This window comes from Bombina bombina, chromosome 5, assembly GCF_027579735.1.
Source record: "Bombina bombina isolate aBomBom1 chromosome 5, aBomBom1.pri, whole genome shotgun sequence".
Lineage (NCBI taxonomy): Eukaryota > Metazoa > Chordata > Amphibia > Anura > Bombinatoridae > Bombina > Bombina bombina.
The window spans coordinates 134,588,118-134,607,912 of NC_069503.1; the positions used below are offsets into that span (position 1 = coordinate 134,588,118).

Consider the following 19,795-nt stretch of genomic DNA (forward strand, 5'->3'; position numbering starts at 1 on the left):
GCATTAAAGGGCCACTAAACCCAAAATCTTTCTTTCATGATTCAGATAGAGAATAGAAATTTAAACAGCATTACAATTTACTTCCATTATTTATTTTGCTTCATTTTTTAAATATCCTTAGTTGAAGAAAAAGCAATGCACATGGTGAGCCAATCACACGAGGCTTCTATGTGCAGCAACCAATCAGCAGCTAGTGAGCATATCTAGATATGCTTTTCATCATAGAATATCAAGAGAATACAACAAATTAGATAATATAAGTAAATTAGAAAGATGTTTAAAATTGCATTCTCTTTATAAATCATAAAAGAAAAAATGTGGGTGGCATGTCCCTTTAAAGTAAAAAGTATGTTTTAAACAGAGCAAGCATTGTGTTATCTGGCAAGAGTTTCTGTTACAATCCTTTAGACTAAAATCAGATATTTAGTAAGTTGACCAGTTTTCCAAGACACCATTTAAAGGGACATGAAACCCATATGAAACCCATATGCAAATTTAAATAACTTTCCAATTTACATCTAATATCTAATTGTCTTCATTCTTTTGATGTCCTTTGTTGAAAATCATATCTAAATATGCTCAGTAGCTGCTGATTGGTGGCTGCACATAGATACCTCATGTGATTGGCTCACCCATGTGCATTGCTATTTCTTCAACAAAGGATATCTAAAGAATGAAGGCGTATCCTAGCCACTGCCTCACCAGTCTCTGACGTCACTGCACGTCACTGATATATATATATCAGCAAAATTGAGAAAAGCACTCACTGGTCTTTAGATAACTTAATAAATTTTGTTTGGATAAGTTATCTAAAGACCAGTGAGTGCTTTTCTCAATTTTGCTGATGAATTTTCCTACATAGCACCCTGGCAGTTGATGGTATTTGGTGAGAGTGCATATACCCCCGCTTGTTCCTGGCTGTATATATATATCAGCCAATCAGATTGAGCTTGCATTCTATTGGCTGATCGGAACAGCCAATAGAATGCGAGCTCAATCTGATTGGCTGATTGGATCAGCCAATCGGATTGAACTTGATTCTGATTGGCTGAGTCCATCAGCCAATCAGAATATTCCTACCTTAATTCCGATTGGCTGATAGAATCCTATCAGCCAATCGGAATTCGAGGGACGCCATCTTGGATGATGTCATTTAAAGGAACCGTCATTCGTCGTTCAGTCGTCGGCCAGGATGGATGTTCCGCGGTGGAGGTCTTCAGGATGCTGCCGCTTCGCTCCGGATGGATGCCGCTTGGATGAAGACTTCAATCGGATGGAAGACCTCTTCTGGCCCGCTTGGATGAAGACTTCAGCCGGATCATGGACCTCTTCAGCCCCCCGCTTGGGCTTGGATCAGGACATCGGAGGAGCTCTTCTGGACCGATCGGTGAACCTGGTATGGTGAAGACAAGGTAGGATGATCTTCAGGGGCTTAGTGTTAGGTTTATTTAAGGGGGGTTTGGGTTAGATTAGGGGTATGTGGGTGGTGGGTTGTAATGTTGGGGGGGGTATTGTATGGTTTTTTTTACAGGCAAAAGAGCTGAATTTCTTGGGGCATGCCCCGCAAAGGGCCCTGTTCAGGGCTGGTAAGGTAAAAGAGCTTTGAACTTTAGTAATTTAGAATAGGGTAGGGCATTTTTTTATTTTGGGGGGCTTTGTTATTTTATTAGGGGGCTTAGAGTAGGTGTAATTAGTTTAAAATTGTTGTAATATTTTTCTTATGTTTGTAAATATTTTTTTATTTTTTGTAACTTAGTTCTTTTTTATTTTTTGTACTTTAGCTAGTTTATTTAATTGTATTTATTTGTAGCAATTGTATTTAATTAATTTATTGATAGTGTAGTGTTAGGTTAATTGTAGGTAATTGTAGGTAGTTTATTTAATTAATTTATTGATAGTCTAGTGTTAGGTTTATTTGTAACTTAGGTTAGGATTTCTTTTACAGGTAAATTTGTAATTATTTTAACTAGTTTAGCTATTAAATAGTTCTTAACTATTTAATAGCTATTGTACATGGTTAAAATAAATACAATGTTACCTGTAAAATAAATATAAATCCTAAAATAGCTCTAATATAATTATAATTTATATTGTAGCTATATTAGGATTTATTTTACAGGTAAGTATTTAGCTTTAAATTGGAATAATTTATTTAATAAGAGTTAATTAATTTCGTTAGATTTAAATTATATTTAACTTAGGGGGGTGTTAGTGTTAGGGTTAAACTTAGCTTTAGGGGTTAATACATTTATTAGAATAGCGGCGAGATTCGGTCGGCAGATTAGGGGTTAATAATTGAAGTTAGGTGTCGGCGATGTTAGGGAGGTCAGATTAGGGGTTAATACTATTTATGATAGGGTTAGTGAGGCGGATTAGGGGTTAATAACTTTATTATAGTAGCGCTCAGGTCCGGTCGGCAGATTAGGGGTTAATAAGTGTAGGCAGGTGGAGGCGACGTTGTGGGGGGCAGATTAGGGGTTAATAAATATAATATAGGGGTCGGCGGTGTTAGGGGCAGCAGATTAGGGGTACATAAGGATAACGTAGGTGGCGGCGCTTTGTGGTCGGCAGATTAGGGGTTAATAAGTGTAGGCAGGTGGAGGCGACGTTGAGGGGGGCAGATTAGGGGTTAATAAATATAATACAGGGGTCGGCGGTGTTAGGGGCAGCAGATTAGGGGTACATAAGTATAACGTAGGTGGCGGTCGGCAGATTAGGGGTTAAAAAAAATTTTTCGAGTGTCGGCGATGTGGGGGGACCTCGGTTTAGGGGTACATAGGTAGTTTATGGGTGTTAGTGTACTTTAGAGCACAGTAGTTAAGAGCTTTATAAACCGGCGTTAGCCCAGAAAGCTCTTAACTACTGACTTTTTTCCTGCGGCTTGAGTTTTGTCGTTAGATGTCTAACGCTCACTTCAGAAACGACTCTAAATACCAGAGTTAGAGAAATCCCATTGAAAAGATAGGATACGCAATTGACGTAAGGGGATCTGCGGTATGGAAAAGTCGCGGCTGAAAAGTGAGCGTTAGACCCTATTTTGAGTGACTCCAAATACCGGCGGTAGCCTAAAACCAGCGTTAGGAGCCTCTAACGCTGGTTTTCACGGCTAACGCCAAACTCTAAATCTAGGCCTAAGTATTGGGATTTGGTATACAAAAAGAAATAAGAAAATGAAGTATTTGTGTGTACAGATAGTGATATAGTGATTTTGATGGGCTGTCGTGTCAAGGAACAAAATTGGCTATTTCATATACAAAATCAAACATAAAGGAACAATTTCTCATACCTTTTATTCTCTGCAGCTGGTCATTGGAAACACATTAAGGAAAAACTAATTTACAGTACACTGTCCCTTTAACTCTTGAGCAATACCCAGACCTGAGTTTTGTAGAGCGCTCCATAGAAGTCTATGAGGTGAGGGATTTAGCGCGGCTGCAAAATAAAACACACTGCTAAAGTTAGCTCCAGAGCAGAAATGCACTACTGTGAGCTGAACATATCTGTTGAGCCAATGAGAAGAGGCATATTTGTGTAGCCACCAATCACCACCTAGCTGCCGGTAATGTATTACTGCTCTGAAACTGACTTCAACAATGTGTTCAACACTGTTATATACAAGCAAAACTGTGATAATGATATCATCTAACACACTCTTTGGTCCTGATATTCAAAGATTCTCCAGCTTGAAGAGAAATTATAGTTCAAACTTCACAGGGGATGAACTCACTGAATTTTCAAAAGAAAAAGGAACTTTCCAGCACGGCGAGATCTCTCTCATTTATGTATGTGAAGCAGAGACAAGCCCATTGCAGTACAGCAATGCATGGTATGAGAGTTTTGTTACACTTTGTGCATTGCATTTTATATTACTATACATTTCAGACTGGGTCCTTTCAGTATTTGAAAGTTTCTGTGTTAGTTTAATAACTTAGGATCGTACTTTGTACATTTCTGTGTATCTTTTACACATTACATTGCACCTTGTATTGACTGCATTGCAAACTAAAACTAACACTTTCAGAAAGTGGGAGGGACAGGGCATTTCTCTGGGCTGAACAGGAGAGTTCCCAGGGTATGTCTGAAGCTAGTCTGAAAACTAGAGTATTCTAGTAGAAAAGTGCAGTATTCTGTATTCAAAGAAAGTAAAACTCCTTTTGTAAGAAAATAACAAGAGTGATGTACAGGTGATACCTTTAATAGAGAACTAATAGTGGATACAAACAAAAAGAGGGGGGCTAAACGGCACTACTATCCGGTATTCTTAGGATGCTCTAGAGTATTTGCAATAGGTAATTTACCTTACTATAATACTGAGAGTTAGGTGCTGTGTACTGTTTTATTCTGAAAAAAAAGGGGGGGGTTTTCAATACTAAGATTGAAAGTGTACACTTACTAGCACTCACATCTAAGAAAAAGTGGCTGTAAATAAGAACATATAGTTCCAAGAGGGTGGACGGTCTATGCCGTAATTAAAATATAACCTTTATTGGAATTGCTTAAAATACTGTTCCACAAAACAAACACAAACATATAAAATAATCCTGATACAAGAGAGATCTCCCAGCATATTTGCTGACGCATAACACATATATCTAGTATATAATACCCTTTTTAACATTTGTGTTTTTATTTTATATGTTTGTGTTTGTTTTGTGGAACAGTATTTTAAGCAATTCCAATAAAGGTTATATTTTAATTACGGCATAGACCGTCCACCCTCTTGGAACTATATGTTCTTATTTACAGCCACTTTTTCTTAGATGTGAGTGCTAGTAAGTGTACACTTTCAATCTTAGTATTGAAAAAAAAAACACTTTTTAATAGTGGATACAGTTGCAAGCTTCCAGGACACTGAGATCCCTTCGTCAGCAGGGGCGGAATAAACAATCAGGCAACAGGCATAAGGGGCCCAATGGGGGAGGCTCCTGGTGTGCTGCTTGTGCTCACAGTCACAGTTTGTTAAATAAGCTAGTGCAGTGGTTGAGGGAGGTGGCGTCAGTAGGCAGGACAATTTTAGTATGGGACAGCTGAGCTAGTAGTTGTGAGCTGCCAGGAGATGATCAGGAGCTACTGCAGTGCTGACAACGGTGCTAATAGTAACTAAGGGTGTAAGGGTGGGCAGAGTAGGTGCTCTGTAGTGGGGAATTTGACCCTTGAGGGTGGGGTCCCAGGGAGGAGGGTTGGTGGCTGAAGTATGAGGTCCCTGACCCTTGATTTTGGGGGCCTTGCCTTTGGAGGTTGTGGGCCATGGGGGGGGCGAGGAAGGCAGGCATTGGGTTGAGGAAGGGCCATAGGGGACAGCAAGGGGGCCTTTCCCTATTTTATGCCTGAGGTGCCTGGTTGGTATCAGTCAGCCCCTGTTCCTCAGGCATTCTAGTACATATTTTGGGGAGCAAAACGTTGACCAGGATATAATATCTTTTATATTTCTCTTTCCCTCATTCACGTACGTCCTTGCTCTGCATAAAATATTTAATATGTAAATAAAATGTCCTATCTTACACATTCAGGGCATCACTGGCTTCAGTATAAGCACACACAGGGGTACACGTTTGTTTTTAGTTCTGGTGTTCTGTCCCTCTGTGCACCTCGCATGCCCTTACCTGTTGTACAACAAACGCTTGAAGTCCTGAAACAGCGGATCCTTGTTCTTGTCTAGGAATCCTTCTACTGAGTACCTGGAGCAAATAAAGAAGAACAAACTCACTAAGATATCTGAGTATGCACTGTGTGATATTATTATTGTTTGTGTATTTGTATAGCGCTGTATAACAGTAACAGCCATAAAAAAACATAACAGCTTTGTAAGAGCAACATAATTGGGCAAGGATTTGCCATCCTATAAATTCTAGAAATTGTTGTGGTGGCATAATCTTACTAGTGTACAAATATGCCCTTAAATCTGTAGTGGTGTCTGGAGGGTAAATATGTCTGATCTATACAGGAGTTGCAAAGAGATAGCAACAAGAAAGAGTGCTAACCCTCTAGAAATAATAAAGAGTAAGAACTAATGAAGACTTATATAAAAACAAGGTGAATTAAATATTACTATTTGGATCCCCACTTTATTAAACAAAATGACAGAGCTAAGGGGGAATTTCTCATCTCGTTACTCTCTGACACAGCTCTTGCCTGGGCTAATCCCTTGTGGGAGACTAATAAACCTGTGATTTCAAATTACCCTGAATTTGTGGCCTCCTTTCGAAGGGTATTTGATGTTCCGGCTCGCTCCTCCTCTGCTGATAAATGACTCATGTTCATTCAGCAAGGTACAAGATCTGTTGCTCAGTATGCCATTGAGTTCCGTACACTTGCCGCAGAGGTAGGTTGGAACAATGAAGCCCTTGTTGCCGCCTTCTTTCATGGGCTCTCTGATGTGATTAAAGACGAAGTTGCTGCCAGACATTTACCAGAGGATCTTGAGGCATTGGTGTCTTTTTTTATCCTAATTGACATCAGACTAAGTGAGAGGCCCTCTTTCAAGGAGCACTTGCGGAAGCCTCCTGTTCCATTGTCTCCTACGTGTTCGTTCCCACCCATGCCTCCCTCTCCTCCCTTGCCTTCTGGTCCTGAGTCACAAGGTACTGCTGAGCTGATGCAGTTGGGATTCACGCATCTCTCCGCAGTGGAGAGGGCCTTTAGGAGGAGGGAGGGGCTCTGCCTCTATTGTGGGTTACAGGGCAACCTTTTGAAGTCTTGTCCTACACGGCTCACACCTAACGCTCACACCTAAGGTCCTGTCGGGGGCAGACCTTGGGTGGTTTATCCTCGTCCCCGGAACCGCTAAAGGAGAAACCTTTGGTCACAGTTGTCCTTTCCTGAGTGGACTCCTCCATAGTCACCCAGGCTCTTGTTGACTCTGGTGCTGCGGGCTATTTCATTGACAGTGCTTTTGTATCAAAACACTCCATATTCCTGTTTTGCCTCGGCCCGTTCTGCTTGCTATTGAGGCCATTGATGGCAGGCCCCTTCAGCCGGCACTCATTACTCATGAAACTGCTCCGTTATCCATGGCTGTTGGGGCTCTCCATTTTGAAACCCTCCAGTTCCAGGTGATAAACTCTCTGCATTTTCCGGTTGTTCTGGGTTATCCCTGGCTCCAAAAGCACAATCCCAGTCTCGATTAGCGCAGGTCCGAAATTTTGTCGTGGTCTCCGCAATGTATTTCCACTTGTCTTCGGAAACCAGTTAAAGTCTTGTGCATTTCTTCCGTATCTCAAATGCCAGAGGAGTACCGAGTGTTCCTAGACGTTTTTGACAAGGTGCGTGACTGTACGTTGCCTCCTCACCGGTCTTACAATTGTGCCATAGACCTGCAACCCGGAGTCATTCCTCCTCAGGGCCGGGTTTACCCTCTGTCTGTTGTGGAGAATTGTGCTATGGAGGAGTATGTTGCCAATGCTCTGTCGCGGGGGATCATCCACAAATCCTGCTCTCCTGCAGGGGCTGGCTTCTTCTTTGTAAAGAAGAAGGGTGGCGAGTTAAGACCATGCATCGATTATAGGGGTCTTAATCATCTTACCATTAAGAATGCTTACCCTATTCCGCTCATTACGAAACTCTTTGACCGCCTCAAGGGAGCTATGGTCTTTACTAAACATGATTTGAGAGGAGCGTACAATCTCATTAGGATCAAGGAGGGCCACGAATGGAAAACAGCATTTAACACCAGGAGCGGGCATTATGAGTATCGTGTAATGCCCTTTGTCCTATGTAATGCTCCTGCTGTTTTCCAGGAATTTATAAATGATGTCCTACGAGATATGTTGCAACAGTGTGTTGTGGTGTACTTAGACGACATCCTCATACACTCACCCACACTTGAGGCTCATCGTTCTGATGTTACACGGGTTCTTCAGAGACTACGTGAGAACGGCCTGTTTTGTAAACTCAAGAAGTGTGAGTTCCATCAGATTCAAGTAACCTTCCTAGGTTATGTTATCTCCGTTGCAGGGTTCTTCATGGATCCTGACAAGTTATCTGCAGTTCTGCAGTGGCCTCGCCCAGTTGGTCTTCGGTCTATTCAACGTTTTTTGGGGTTCGCCAATTACTATAGAAAGTTTATTAAAAACCTTTCTTCCTTGGTCAAACCTATCACAGATATGACCCATAAAGAGAATGATCCACTCCATTGGTCACCTACTACTATTAAGGCCTTTGATAGTCTTAAGACTGCCTTTGCTGTCGCTCCAGTTCTGGCTCATCCTAACCCTGTCCTGCCTTTCGTTCTTGAGGTCGATGCGTCTGAGACTGGAGTAGGTGCCCTCTTGTCTCAAGGTCCTACGCCTGACGGTTCCTTGCATCCATGTGGTTTCTTCTCTAAGAAATTGTCTCCAGCAGAGAGCAATTATGAAATCGGCGACAGGGAATTACTGGCTATAATTTTGGCACTCAAGGAATGGAGGCATCTTCTCGAGGGTACTAGCGTGCCAGTACTCATTCTTACTGACCACAAGAATTTAACTTATCTTTCTGAAGCAAAACGTTTGTCACTCCGACAGGCCAGATGGGCGCTATTTTTGTCTCGGTTTAATTTTGTGGTCTCCTACCTGCCTGGTAGTAAGAATGTTAGGGTTGATGCCCTCTCTCGACAATTTTCGCCTCTGTCCAAGGAGGAGTCTGTACCTACTCCAGTTATACCTCCTGACCATATTTTGGCTACCATACGTACTAATTTGACTTCTCCCTTGGGGGAGGAGATCCTGGCTGCACAAACCAATGCACCTCCTGAGAAACCTAGTGGTAAGTGTTTTGTTCCTGAGAATCTTACCACTATCCTAAAGCCGCAGGTCACCCAGGCAAGAACCAAATGATTTGGTCTGTCACTCGACAATTCTGGTGGCCAGGTCTTCGTTCTGATGTTGCTGCGTATGCTGCCTCCTGCTCAGTTTGTGCACAGAATAAGACTCCTCAACGTCTTCCTGTGGGTCTTCTTCAACCTATTGCTAATGGTGAGCGTCCTTGGACACATCTTTCCATGGACTTCATTGTCGAGCTCCCTGTTTCCAATGGCAATACTGTTATCCTTATGGTGGTTGACCGTTTTTCTAAAATGAAGTTGCCTACCGCTCAGTAGCTTGCTTCAATTTTTACCCAGGAGGTCTTCTGTTTACATGGGTTACCCAAGGAGATAGTGTCGGACCAGGGTAACCAGTTTGTCTCCAGATTTTGGCGTTCCTTTTGTGCTCAAATGGGGATCCAGCTTTCCTTCTCCTTGGCATATCACCCTCAATCCAATGGGGCTGCGGAATGGTCTAATCAAGCTCTGGAACAGTTCCTCCATTGCTATGTCTCAGATCACCGCAATAATTGGTCTGAACTGTTACCTTGGGCTAAGTTTGCTCGTAATAGTGCTATTAATGCTTCCTCCAAGTTATCCCCGTTCATGGCGAATTATGGGTTTCAACCATCCTTGTTGCCTGATTCATTCATGTCTTAGGGTATTCCGACTTTGGAGGAGCATCTCCGGCAACTCCGTTCCACGTGGGTGCAGATTCAGGATTGCCTTCATCGTTCTATGCAGCACCAAAAGTTCCAGGCTGATCGTAGGCGTCTGCCCGCACCTTCCTGCCAGGTTGGTGAGAGGGTTTGGCTGTCCTTCCGCAACTTCAACCTTTGTGTGCCTTCCAATAAACTGGCTCCCCGTTATGTTGGTCCTTTTTGAATACTCCGACGGGTCAATCCTGTGGCTTATGCTCTTGACCTTCCTCCTGCAATGCGCATCTCCAATGTTTTTCATGTCTCCCTCTTGAAACCATTGATTTGTAATCGGTCCTATCTTTGTTGACAACCATTTGGAGTATGAGGTCAACAGCATTATTGACTCTCGTATGTCCAGGGGCCGCGTACAGTATTTGGTTCACTGGAGGGGCTATGGTCATGGGTTCCCTCCTCTGAAGTTCATGCTCCCAACCTCCTCCGTGCCTTCCATGCCCATTTCCCCAATAAGCCTTTTGTCCTCCCGCAGGGGAGGGGTCATTGAGGGGAGGGTATTGTCAGGGTTTTTACCTGTTTTGTTTGCAATGTGCTGCTGGCAGCCATTTTACTCACCTCTCTTGCAGACTATGGTGCATTGTGGGGGATGCTGCTCATTTCCTGCACTTCCTTTTATGGCCAGACTGGTGTGCATCATCCATGTGAGACAGGATGCAGTCTCAGAATTGTGATGTCATCACTTATTATTTAAAGGGCCTCTGTTCAGTATGCTTTGCCTTTGCGTTGTCTCAGACCTGTTTGTGAGAGCTCCTGCATTTTACCTGGCTATCTGACGTCCCTCCTGGTTCCTGATCCCTGGCTTGTTCCTGACTCTGCTGTTTTCCTTGTTCCTGATTCTGGCTCGTCTGACTACTCGCTTTGGCTCCTGACTCGGCTCATCTGACTATTCGCTTTGGCTCCTGACTCGGCTTGTCTGACTACCAGCTCTGTTTTTTTATTCCTGGCTTGTTATTTGACTTATGGACTTTTTATTATTTTTTGCTTTTAATAAAGGTATGATTATTTTAGCACTTCTTGTCTCAGTCTGATTCCTGGCACCCTGACACCATCATGGGTATGCTTTCTTGTAAATAGATTTCAGTGTTTGAGCAGTTTCTATATAGTCTTGTGAATTCACCTTGAGGGATTGCTTTTAATGTGCTTGGGTAATGTGCGCTGGTTTGATGTAGTAATGTGTTAGTTGAAGTTTCTTTTCTGTATATTTTGGTACTGAGTGTACCATCTTGACTCTTAGTAATTGTTAGATCCAGAAAATTTATCGATTGTAAGTCAGAGTAGAAAGTCAGTTTGATGTTTATGTTGTTTACATTTAATTTTTTTATGAAGATTTCCACATTTTCTTTGGTTTCTTCCCACAGAAATAGTACATCATCGATGTATCTTACCCACAAGAGTATGGATTGCGTGTATTTTTCCATATTATCAGTGAATTCATTGAATAACTCCCAAAATCCAAGGAACAGATTGGCATACGTGGGGGAACACGCAGTCGCCATAGCTGTTCCTTGGATTTGTAAATAGTATTGGTCTTTAAAAGTGAACAAGTTATGTGTTAATACAAACTTTAACATCTCTATGATGAATGTATTGTGCTCTTGGTTGTTTGTGTTTGAAGATAGAAAGTATTTAATGGCTGTGATACCATTTTCATGTCTTATACTGGTATATAGTGATTCTACATCCATTGTAGTACCTCCATCGTGTCACGTACATAGGATAGTAAAGTTGATAAATATTCCCTTAATCTGAAATCCACATATTTACTTGCAGCTTCAGTGAGATTTTAATTTCCGGACACAATGGGTCAACCTGGAGGTCCTGTTAGGTTTTTATGTACTTTAGGTATAAAGTACATAGTTGCCATTTTTGGGTTGGATTGAGTAAGAAATAGTTTTTCCATTTTTGTTATGATACCTTTTGTCCATGCATTGTTTACTAGTTCATTGTATTTTTAAGTGTAACATTTATATAGATTAAAGATCATTTTCTTGTAGCATGTAGTGTTACCTAATTGTTTTGAAGCTTCAACAAGTAAATATCTTTAGGCCATAAGACAATGTTCCCGCCTTTGTCTGATGGTTTAATCACTATGTCAGGCCAAGTTTTGACTTCCTCTAGTGCTTGCCTTTCAGATTGTGTTATGTTAAATGTTGCTCTCCTATTAGGTAATTTGTCAATTTGATTGCGTACAATCTTGCAATATGTTTGTACCTCAGGTGAGATTAATAAAGATGGCATGAAATTTGATTTCGGTTTGACTTCAGTACGCCATGTAGATTGTTCCGGTTTGAGGGGTACTTGTGTATTTGTTTAGCTTTCATCAGCTAAATCCTCTAAATCTTGCAAAGATGATAATTCATCTTGGCTCCATATTAGTTGGAGTGTTTGAGCTCTCAGTGTCATATATATCCGTTTCACTTTCAGTGCCACTACTGTCTACAGTTACAGTGTATCTATTGTTTCTTCGCCTGTTAAATGTTTGATTTCTCCATTTAAAGACTCTCGTTTGCTGAAAGTCATCAATACATAGATCAGTGTCTGTGTTTAAGAAACAGGGAAAGATAATTGTAAAATAACTCCCGTTATAGAAGGAGTTTAGTTGAGAAAAATATATTAGGGTTTCTGAATGGGTGTCATTTTAGAGATCAGAACTATATTAACGGAAAATTACTATACAATCAGACCTTAGTTTTCAACTCAACTGTATCTATACCTAACCTGTAGTATTATTCTCAGAGACTAATTAAACTGTATTGACTATCACCCCACTAGTGGATATTAGGCTGCAGAGTTTAAGTGTTTTTACATTTTGTGTCTGCATTTTGTTTAATAAAGTGAGGATCCGAATAGAGATATTCAATTCACCTTATGTTTATATAAGTCTTCATTAGTTCTTACTCTTTATTATTTCTAAGGGGTTACCACTCTTTCTTGTTGCTATCTCTTTACAACTCATGTATAGATGAGTCTCCTCAGTGCAATCATCCCCCTATAGGTGCATACAGTAATTTGAAGTAATATATTGTATCTGTAGTAATAATTATTTTTACTTCTGCCTCATTACCCCCTTTATTCTAATTCCAAGTTATACCTAGGTGCACGACGTTTCATAATAAGGCAGAATCCACAATATTTCAAAAAATCCATTATGAATATTCAAGAAGACATAGCTCTTAGATACATACATATACACACAGTATATATACAGGACTCTTTGCATATGTTTAGCCATTGTGAAACACATTAAAGTGCAGTTATTTTTAATATTTATTTTATTTCAAACCATTAAAAATAAACAAATTTGCTGGTATATTAATATAAAATAAATAAATAAATGGAATAATAAGAACAAAATATCATGCATGTCACTGTAAAACAGTTAGTGGTGCACGTACATAACTAGCTATTTGGGCAATTAACAGTCACAAGACAAGAGACAACTTGATTTCCAGAATATGCTGAAAGCGTAAAATTCTGCTATGCTACAAACTATCACCAAGATTATGAATTTTGCGGTAACGGGTGCGTTGCTAACGAGCAGTTTTTTTCACCGCTCACTTAAGACAACGCTGGTATTACGGGTTTTTTTAAACCCGGCGTTAGCCGCAAAAAGGTGAGTGTAGAGCAAAATTTAGCTCCACATCTCACCTCAATACTAGCATTGCTTACGGTAGCGTTGAGCTGCCAAAACGTGCTCATGCACAATTTCCCCATAGGAATCAATGGGGCAGAATCGGCTGAAAAAAAAACTAACACCTGCAAAAAAGCAACGTTCAACTTCTAACGCAGCCCCATTGATTCCTAACATGAACCCTGAGTCTAAACTCTCCTAATCTTACACTTATTAACCCCTAATCTGCCAACCCCGACATCGCCGATATCTACATTATATTATTAACCCCTAATCTGCCGCTCCGGACACCGCCGCCACCTACATTATCCCTATGAACCCCTAATCTGCTGCCCCCAACATCGCCGACACCTACTTTTTATTTATTAACCCCTACTCTGCCACCCCCAATGTCGCCGCCACCTAACTACACTTATTAACCCCTAATCTGCCACCCCCAACGTCACCGCCACTATAATAAATATATTAACCCCTAAACCTAAGTCTAACCAGGTAGGAAAAATCCTATTGACTGATGCAATCAGCCAATAGGATTGAAGTTCAATCCTATTGGCTGATCCAATCAGTCAATAGGATTGAGCTCGCATTCTATTGGCTGTTCCAATCAGCCAATAAAATGCAAGCTCAATCCTATTGGCTGATTGCATCAGCCAATAGGATTTTTCCTACCTTAATTCCGATTGGCTGATAGAATCCTATCAGCCAATCGGAATTCATGGGACACCATCTTGGATGACGTCATTTAAAGGAACCGTCATTCGTCGTGTAGTCGTCGGTCTGGATGGATGCTCCGCGTCGGCTGGCTTCAAGATGGATCCGCTCCGGATGGATGAAGATAGAAGATGCCGCCTGGATGAAGACTTCTGGCCGTCTGGAGGTCCTCTTCTGCCCGGATCGGATGAAGACTTCTGCCCCTCTGGAGGACCACTTGTGCCCGGCTGGGTGAAGACGTCTCACGGTAGGGTGATCTTCAAGGGGTTAGTGTTAGGTTTTATTAAGGGGGGATTGGGTGGGTTTTAGAGTAGGGTTGGATGTGTGGGTGGTGGGTTTTAATGTTGGGGGGTGGTATTGTATTTTTTTTACAGGTAAAAGAGCTGATTACTTTGGGGCAATGCCCCGCAAAAGGCCCTTTTAAGGGCTATTTGTAATTTAGTATAGGGTAGGGATTTTTATTATTTTAGGGGACTTTTTTATTTTCTTAGGGGGATTAGATTAGGTGTCATTAGTTTAAAATTCTTGTAATTATTTAATTTTTTTCTGTAATTTAGTGGGGGTTTTTCGTACTTTAGTTTATTTAATTTAATTGTAGTTAATTGTAGGTAATTTAGTAAATGTATTTAATTATAGTGTAGTGTTAGGTGTAATTGTAATTTAGGTTAGGATTTATTTTACAGGTATTTTTGTATTTATTTTAGCTAGGTAGTTATTAAATAGTTAATAACTATTTAATACCTATTGTACCTAGTTAAAATAAATACAAAGTTGCCTGTAAAATAAAAATAAACCCTAAGCTGGCTACAATGTAACTATTAGTTATATTGTAGCTATCTTAAGGTTTATTTTATAGGTAAATATTTAGTTATAAATAGGAATCATTTATTTAATTGTAGTAATTTTATTTAGTTTTATTTAAATTATATTTATGTTAGGGGGGGTTAGACTTAGGGTTAGACTTAGGTTTAGGGGTTAATAAATTTAATATAGTAGCTGCGACGTTGGGGGCGGCAGATTAGCGGTTATTAAATGTAGGTAGGTGTCGGCGATGTTAGGGACAACAGATTAGATGTTAATAAAATGTAACTAGTGTTTGAGAGGCAGGAGTACGGCGGTTTAGGGGTTAATACATTTATTATAGTGGTGGCAATCTCCAGTTCGGCAGATTAAGTGTTAAAAATTGTATTATAATGTTTGCGATGTGGTGGGGCCTCGGTTTAGGGGTTAATAGGTAGTTTAAGGGTGTTAGTGTACTTTTTAGCACTTTAGTTAAGAGTTTTATGTTACGGCATTGTAGTGTAAAACTCTTAACTACTGACTTTAAAATGCAGTAGGAGTCTTGACAGGAGAGGGTCTACCGCTCACTTCTTCCAAGACTCGTAATACCGGCGTTATGCAAGTCCCATTGAAAAGATAGGATACGTAATTTACGTAAGGGGATTTGCGGTAAGCTCGAGTCCCGGAATAAAAGTAAGCGGTACACCTGTACCTGCCAGACTCGTAATACCATCGGCCGTTAAAAAGCAGCGTTGGGACCTCTCAACGCTGCTTTTTAAGGTTAACGCAAGACTCGTAATCTAGGTGTATGTTACCCTGCCCTGGTCCATGTATTATGCACACAGCCTATAATACTGCTGCATCCTGATCCCTAGATATCATGAGGCAAACACATTCATCTGTTCTTAAAGGGACAGTCAACCCAAAAAATGCTAGTGTTTATAAAGATAGATAGTCCCTTTATTACCCATTCCCCAGTTTTGCATAACCAACACAGTTATATTAATATACTTTTTACCCCTGTGATTACCTTGTATCAAAGCCTCTTTTGACAGCCCCCTGATCACATGAATTTTATTTATTAACTATTGACTTGAATTTTAGCTCTGTTGTGCATAACCCACGGGCGTGAGCACAATCTTATCTATATGGCCCACATGAACTAGCAGTCTCTTGTTGTGAAAAGCAAATAAAAAAAGCATGTTATTAAGAGGCTGTCTCTAGTGGCTTAGAAACAGGCAGAAATTTAGAGGTTTGAATGTTATAAAGTATATTAAAAGCTGGGGAACGGGTAGTAAAGGCGTTATCTATCTTTTTAAACAATAACAATTTTAGTGTTGACTGTCCCTTTAATACAGAGAGTTAGGGCTGTTATGTATCTTTATAGTATGTTATGTACCAGTTTATATGATGAAGTGTTAAAATGCTCAGAAATTAATCTCAATGGTACAAATGGTATTTATACTACGCTAGTGACAGCTGTTGCAATTAATTAAATCCTTTAACGCTAATCTTTTAATAAATAGAAATCAGCCAGTGGTGTTCATGATGGGGTGAGGGCTGTGATAATCTGGAAGATCATAAAGTATTTACATCCTTTTGGACTATTACTCAGCTAAGTTAACCAAATGTTTACCTGGCATGATTCCCTCAAAAACAGCAGTAAACAACCCCATGATTGGATGCTGCTGTCAGGCAGCGGCTATTACTGGCTGTTGTTTTTGGCCATTAAAGGATATGATTGGCTGCAGCTGCTGGAAGCTGATTGGATCTTGCTCTAGCTAAAGCAAACCTTAGAACTGACGGACGGTATCTATTGGTAGAAAGATTATGATAGCCTGTTGCTGTGAGCAGCGCATCGGCCTTGTCAGACAGACTGATGTGAACTAATACAAACCCTATGACAAGCTGCTACTCTTTGCAGACACAGGCTAGATCATATTAAAGCTGAAAAAGTAAAAACAAATGGGTAATAACAACAACACAACTGTTTTGTTATTTAATAAATGCTTCATGCAAATGAAGCAGGACCTACGTTAGTTTTCTAATTCAGGAGACACAGGAGGTTCACAATCTATGAATGGCCATTGCTCTCAGCATTCATTGTGGGAATAAAATGCAAATGATTTGTTTACTATTTCTTTGCTGTGTAATTATATAACATTCCTGACAAGTAAGAAAATACTCATCATGCGCATTTGACGGGGTAAATAGGTTGAATGATGCTTCTGAATGGCCCTCCTTTAAGTTAGTTTTTTTACTGGAAGCAAGACCTTAGGTAAGTATTATGTTCAATTGGTGTGAAATATATGCTGACAATACCTCTCTGTTAAAGGGACGGTCAACTCAATTTTTTTATTGTTTTTAAAGATGGATAATCCCTTTATTACCCATTCCCCAGTTTTGCACAGAAAACACAGTTATATTAATATACTTTTTACCTTAGTCATTACCTTGCATCTAAGCATCTTCTGACAGCCCCCTGATCACATGACTTTACATTTATTAGCTATTGACTTGCATTTTAGCCAATGAGTGCTGTGTTGTTAGAATCCACAGGCGTGAGCACAATGTTATCTATATGGCTCACATGAACTAGTACTCCCCTGTTGTGAAAAGCTAATAAAAAGCTTGTGATCATGGGGCTGTCTTTAGTGACTTAGAAACAGACAGACATTTAGAGGTTTAAAGGTTATAAAGTATGTTAAAGGGACAGTCTAGTCAAAATGTAACTTTCGTGAGTCAGATAGGGCATGCAATTTTAAATAAACATTCCAATTTACTTTTATCATCAAATGCGCTTTGTTCTCTTGGTATTCTTATTTGAAAGATAAACCTAGGTAGGCTCATATGCTAATTTCTAAGTACTTGAAGGCCGCCTCTTATTACAAGGTTTTTTATTAGCTTTTCACAGCAGTGGAGTACTAGTTCATGTGATCCTTATAGATGACATTGTGATCACGCCCGTAGCTTGTGGCAGACACTGCACTTATTGGATAAAATGCAAGTCAATAGATAATAAATAAAATGTCATGTGATCAGGCGGCTGTCAGAAGATGCTTAGATAGAAGGTAATCACAGAGGTTAAAAGTGTATTAATATAAAGTGTTGGTTATGCAAAACTGGGGAATGGGTAATAAAGGGATTATCTATCTTTTTAAACAATAAAACAATCTGGTGTAGACTGTCCCTTTAATACACCCATGTTGGTTGTGCAAAGCTGGGGAATGGGTAGTAAAGGGGTTTGTGTTGACTGTCCCTTTAAGAGTGGATTCTTATGATAATTGCACACTTGTGGGCTAAGCTCTGGCTAATATTCCATCATAACCCTGGGCCATGAATTTTTCATACCAGTCCTATAAATGACTTTTAAGGTCACCTTAGGAAGTAGATTTTGCCATGGAGTGCACCTAAACTCCCCATGAGCTATCAATTATGAACTACTGAACCAGAAAGCTGTAATGTTTAGGGAAATATATTCCACCAATATTTAATACTCAGTCCCTCTGATGCTGCATTTTTATAGCTGCAACTTCAAACTTTTAATAATGTTTAATATGACTGAACTTTAAAGGCCACAGCAGATTTCATTTGAGAAATAGATTGCCTCACCTAGTACATAATCAGTGATTATAGCACTGGTCTCAAGTGCCAGACTTTACTGCTGAGTATGTTATTTTACTTTTCTATATATGAAAGTGATTGTGGTCTCTATTCATTAACATTTCAAGAGAACTCTCCATTAATATGTCTTCAGATCTGCACTTTCTGGAGTCAGCTCAATAAGATAACAGACATTTGTAATTATTACACACAGAAGGTCTGAGGCTATATGAAGCAAGACTAGAGGCGTGTCTAGGTTTTAACCCTTTGCTAATGAACCTAGATATTGATGCAAGTTATACGAACAACATCAAAATCAGACAAGGTAAATGATCTTTTTTGAATATTAGGATTTGTTCACGGAGCACAGACATTTTATTGTTCTACAAATATCATGACTTTTTGGTGACATTTTTAATTATGCTTTTTGGAGTCTAGAACAGTTTCTAGGGTAAATAACCAATGTGAAAGCCAAACGTATAAAGTAGCACAACGGGCACAGATTATCTGTGTTTCATTAAGAACGTGAAAAGTTGCACATTTTTGATAATATTTTACACTGTACACTTTATTCAACTATTTGACATTATTCAGTATGGCTTAAATTAAAAGTCGAGCGCTATACAGTGCAATATTTCTAGAATATTTCATGATTCAGATAGAGAATGCCATTTAAAACAATGTTTCATTTTACTTCTATTGTCTAATTTGCTTCATTTTCTAGGTATCCTTTGTTAAAGGAACAACAATGCACCAATGGGAGCCAGCTAAACATATCGGATGAACCACCAATCAGCAGCTAGCTCCAGTAGTGCATTGCTGCTGCAGAGACTACCTAAGTATGTTTTTCAACAAAGGATAACAAAAGATCGAAGTATATTAGATAATAGAAGTTTTTAAAATTGAATTGCCTATCTAAATCATGAAAGGCTAGCCACACTTATAGTGCTCTATACAGTCTAGGCCTATATGTTTTTGATATACACTTAAAGGGACAGTATACACTAGTTTTCATATAACTGCATGCAATAGACACTACTATAAAGAATAAGATGCAAAGATGCTAAAAATCCAGTATGAAACCTTTTAAAAAACTTACTTAGAAGCTCCTAGTTTAGCACTGTTAAGGAGGTTAGACTGGGACACCCACTGAAAGGGACTGGGTAATCAAAAAGAGCAAACCCTCCCCTATATATGAAAAGATCCTTTACAAAAATAGGAACAAGCTGGGGTAAATAGACAACAGTCTACTTGTAAAACTTTGGGGCTTGGTTAGGAGTCTAAAAATCAGCATAATGTTATTTAAAAATAAGCAAAACTATACCTGTATGGGCTAAATAAATGGATCATCTACAAAACATTTATGCACAGAAAAATCTAGTGTACAATGTCCCTTTAATTTCAAATCTCGTTAAAGGGACATAAAACTAAAATTTAAATTTCAGAGCGTGTTATTTGAAAAAATACACTTTATAATTTACTGTTATAACATTTACGTAATTCTCTTTGTATCCTTAGTTGAAGAGCATACATATATAGGCTTGGGAGAGTGCCAGATTCTGTTGTACTACGGGT

The 19,795-nt window shown here is 39.7% G+C and overlaps 1 protein-coding gene across 1 annotated transcript in view; it reads right to left on the minus strand.

Moving 5' to 3' along the window:
• Positions 1 to 19,795, minus strand: part of MYO1G (myosin IG) — a 793,301-nt gene that overhangs the window by 555,295 nt on the left and 218,211 nt on the right. Inside the window, exon 13 of the mRNA XM_053713702.1 lies at positions 5,604 to 5,678. Within this exon, the coding sequence (XP_053569677.1) occupies positions 5,604 to 5,678 (75 nt within the window). The remainder of the gene's footprint in view (positions 1 to 5,603; positions 5,679 to 19,795) is intronic.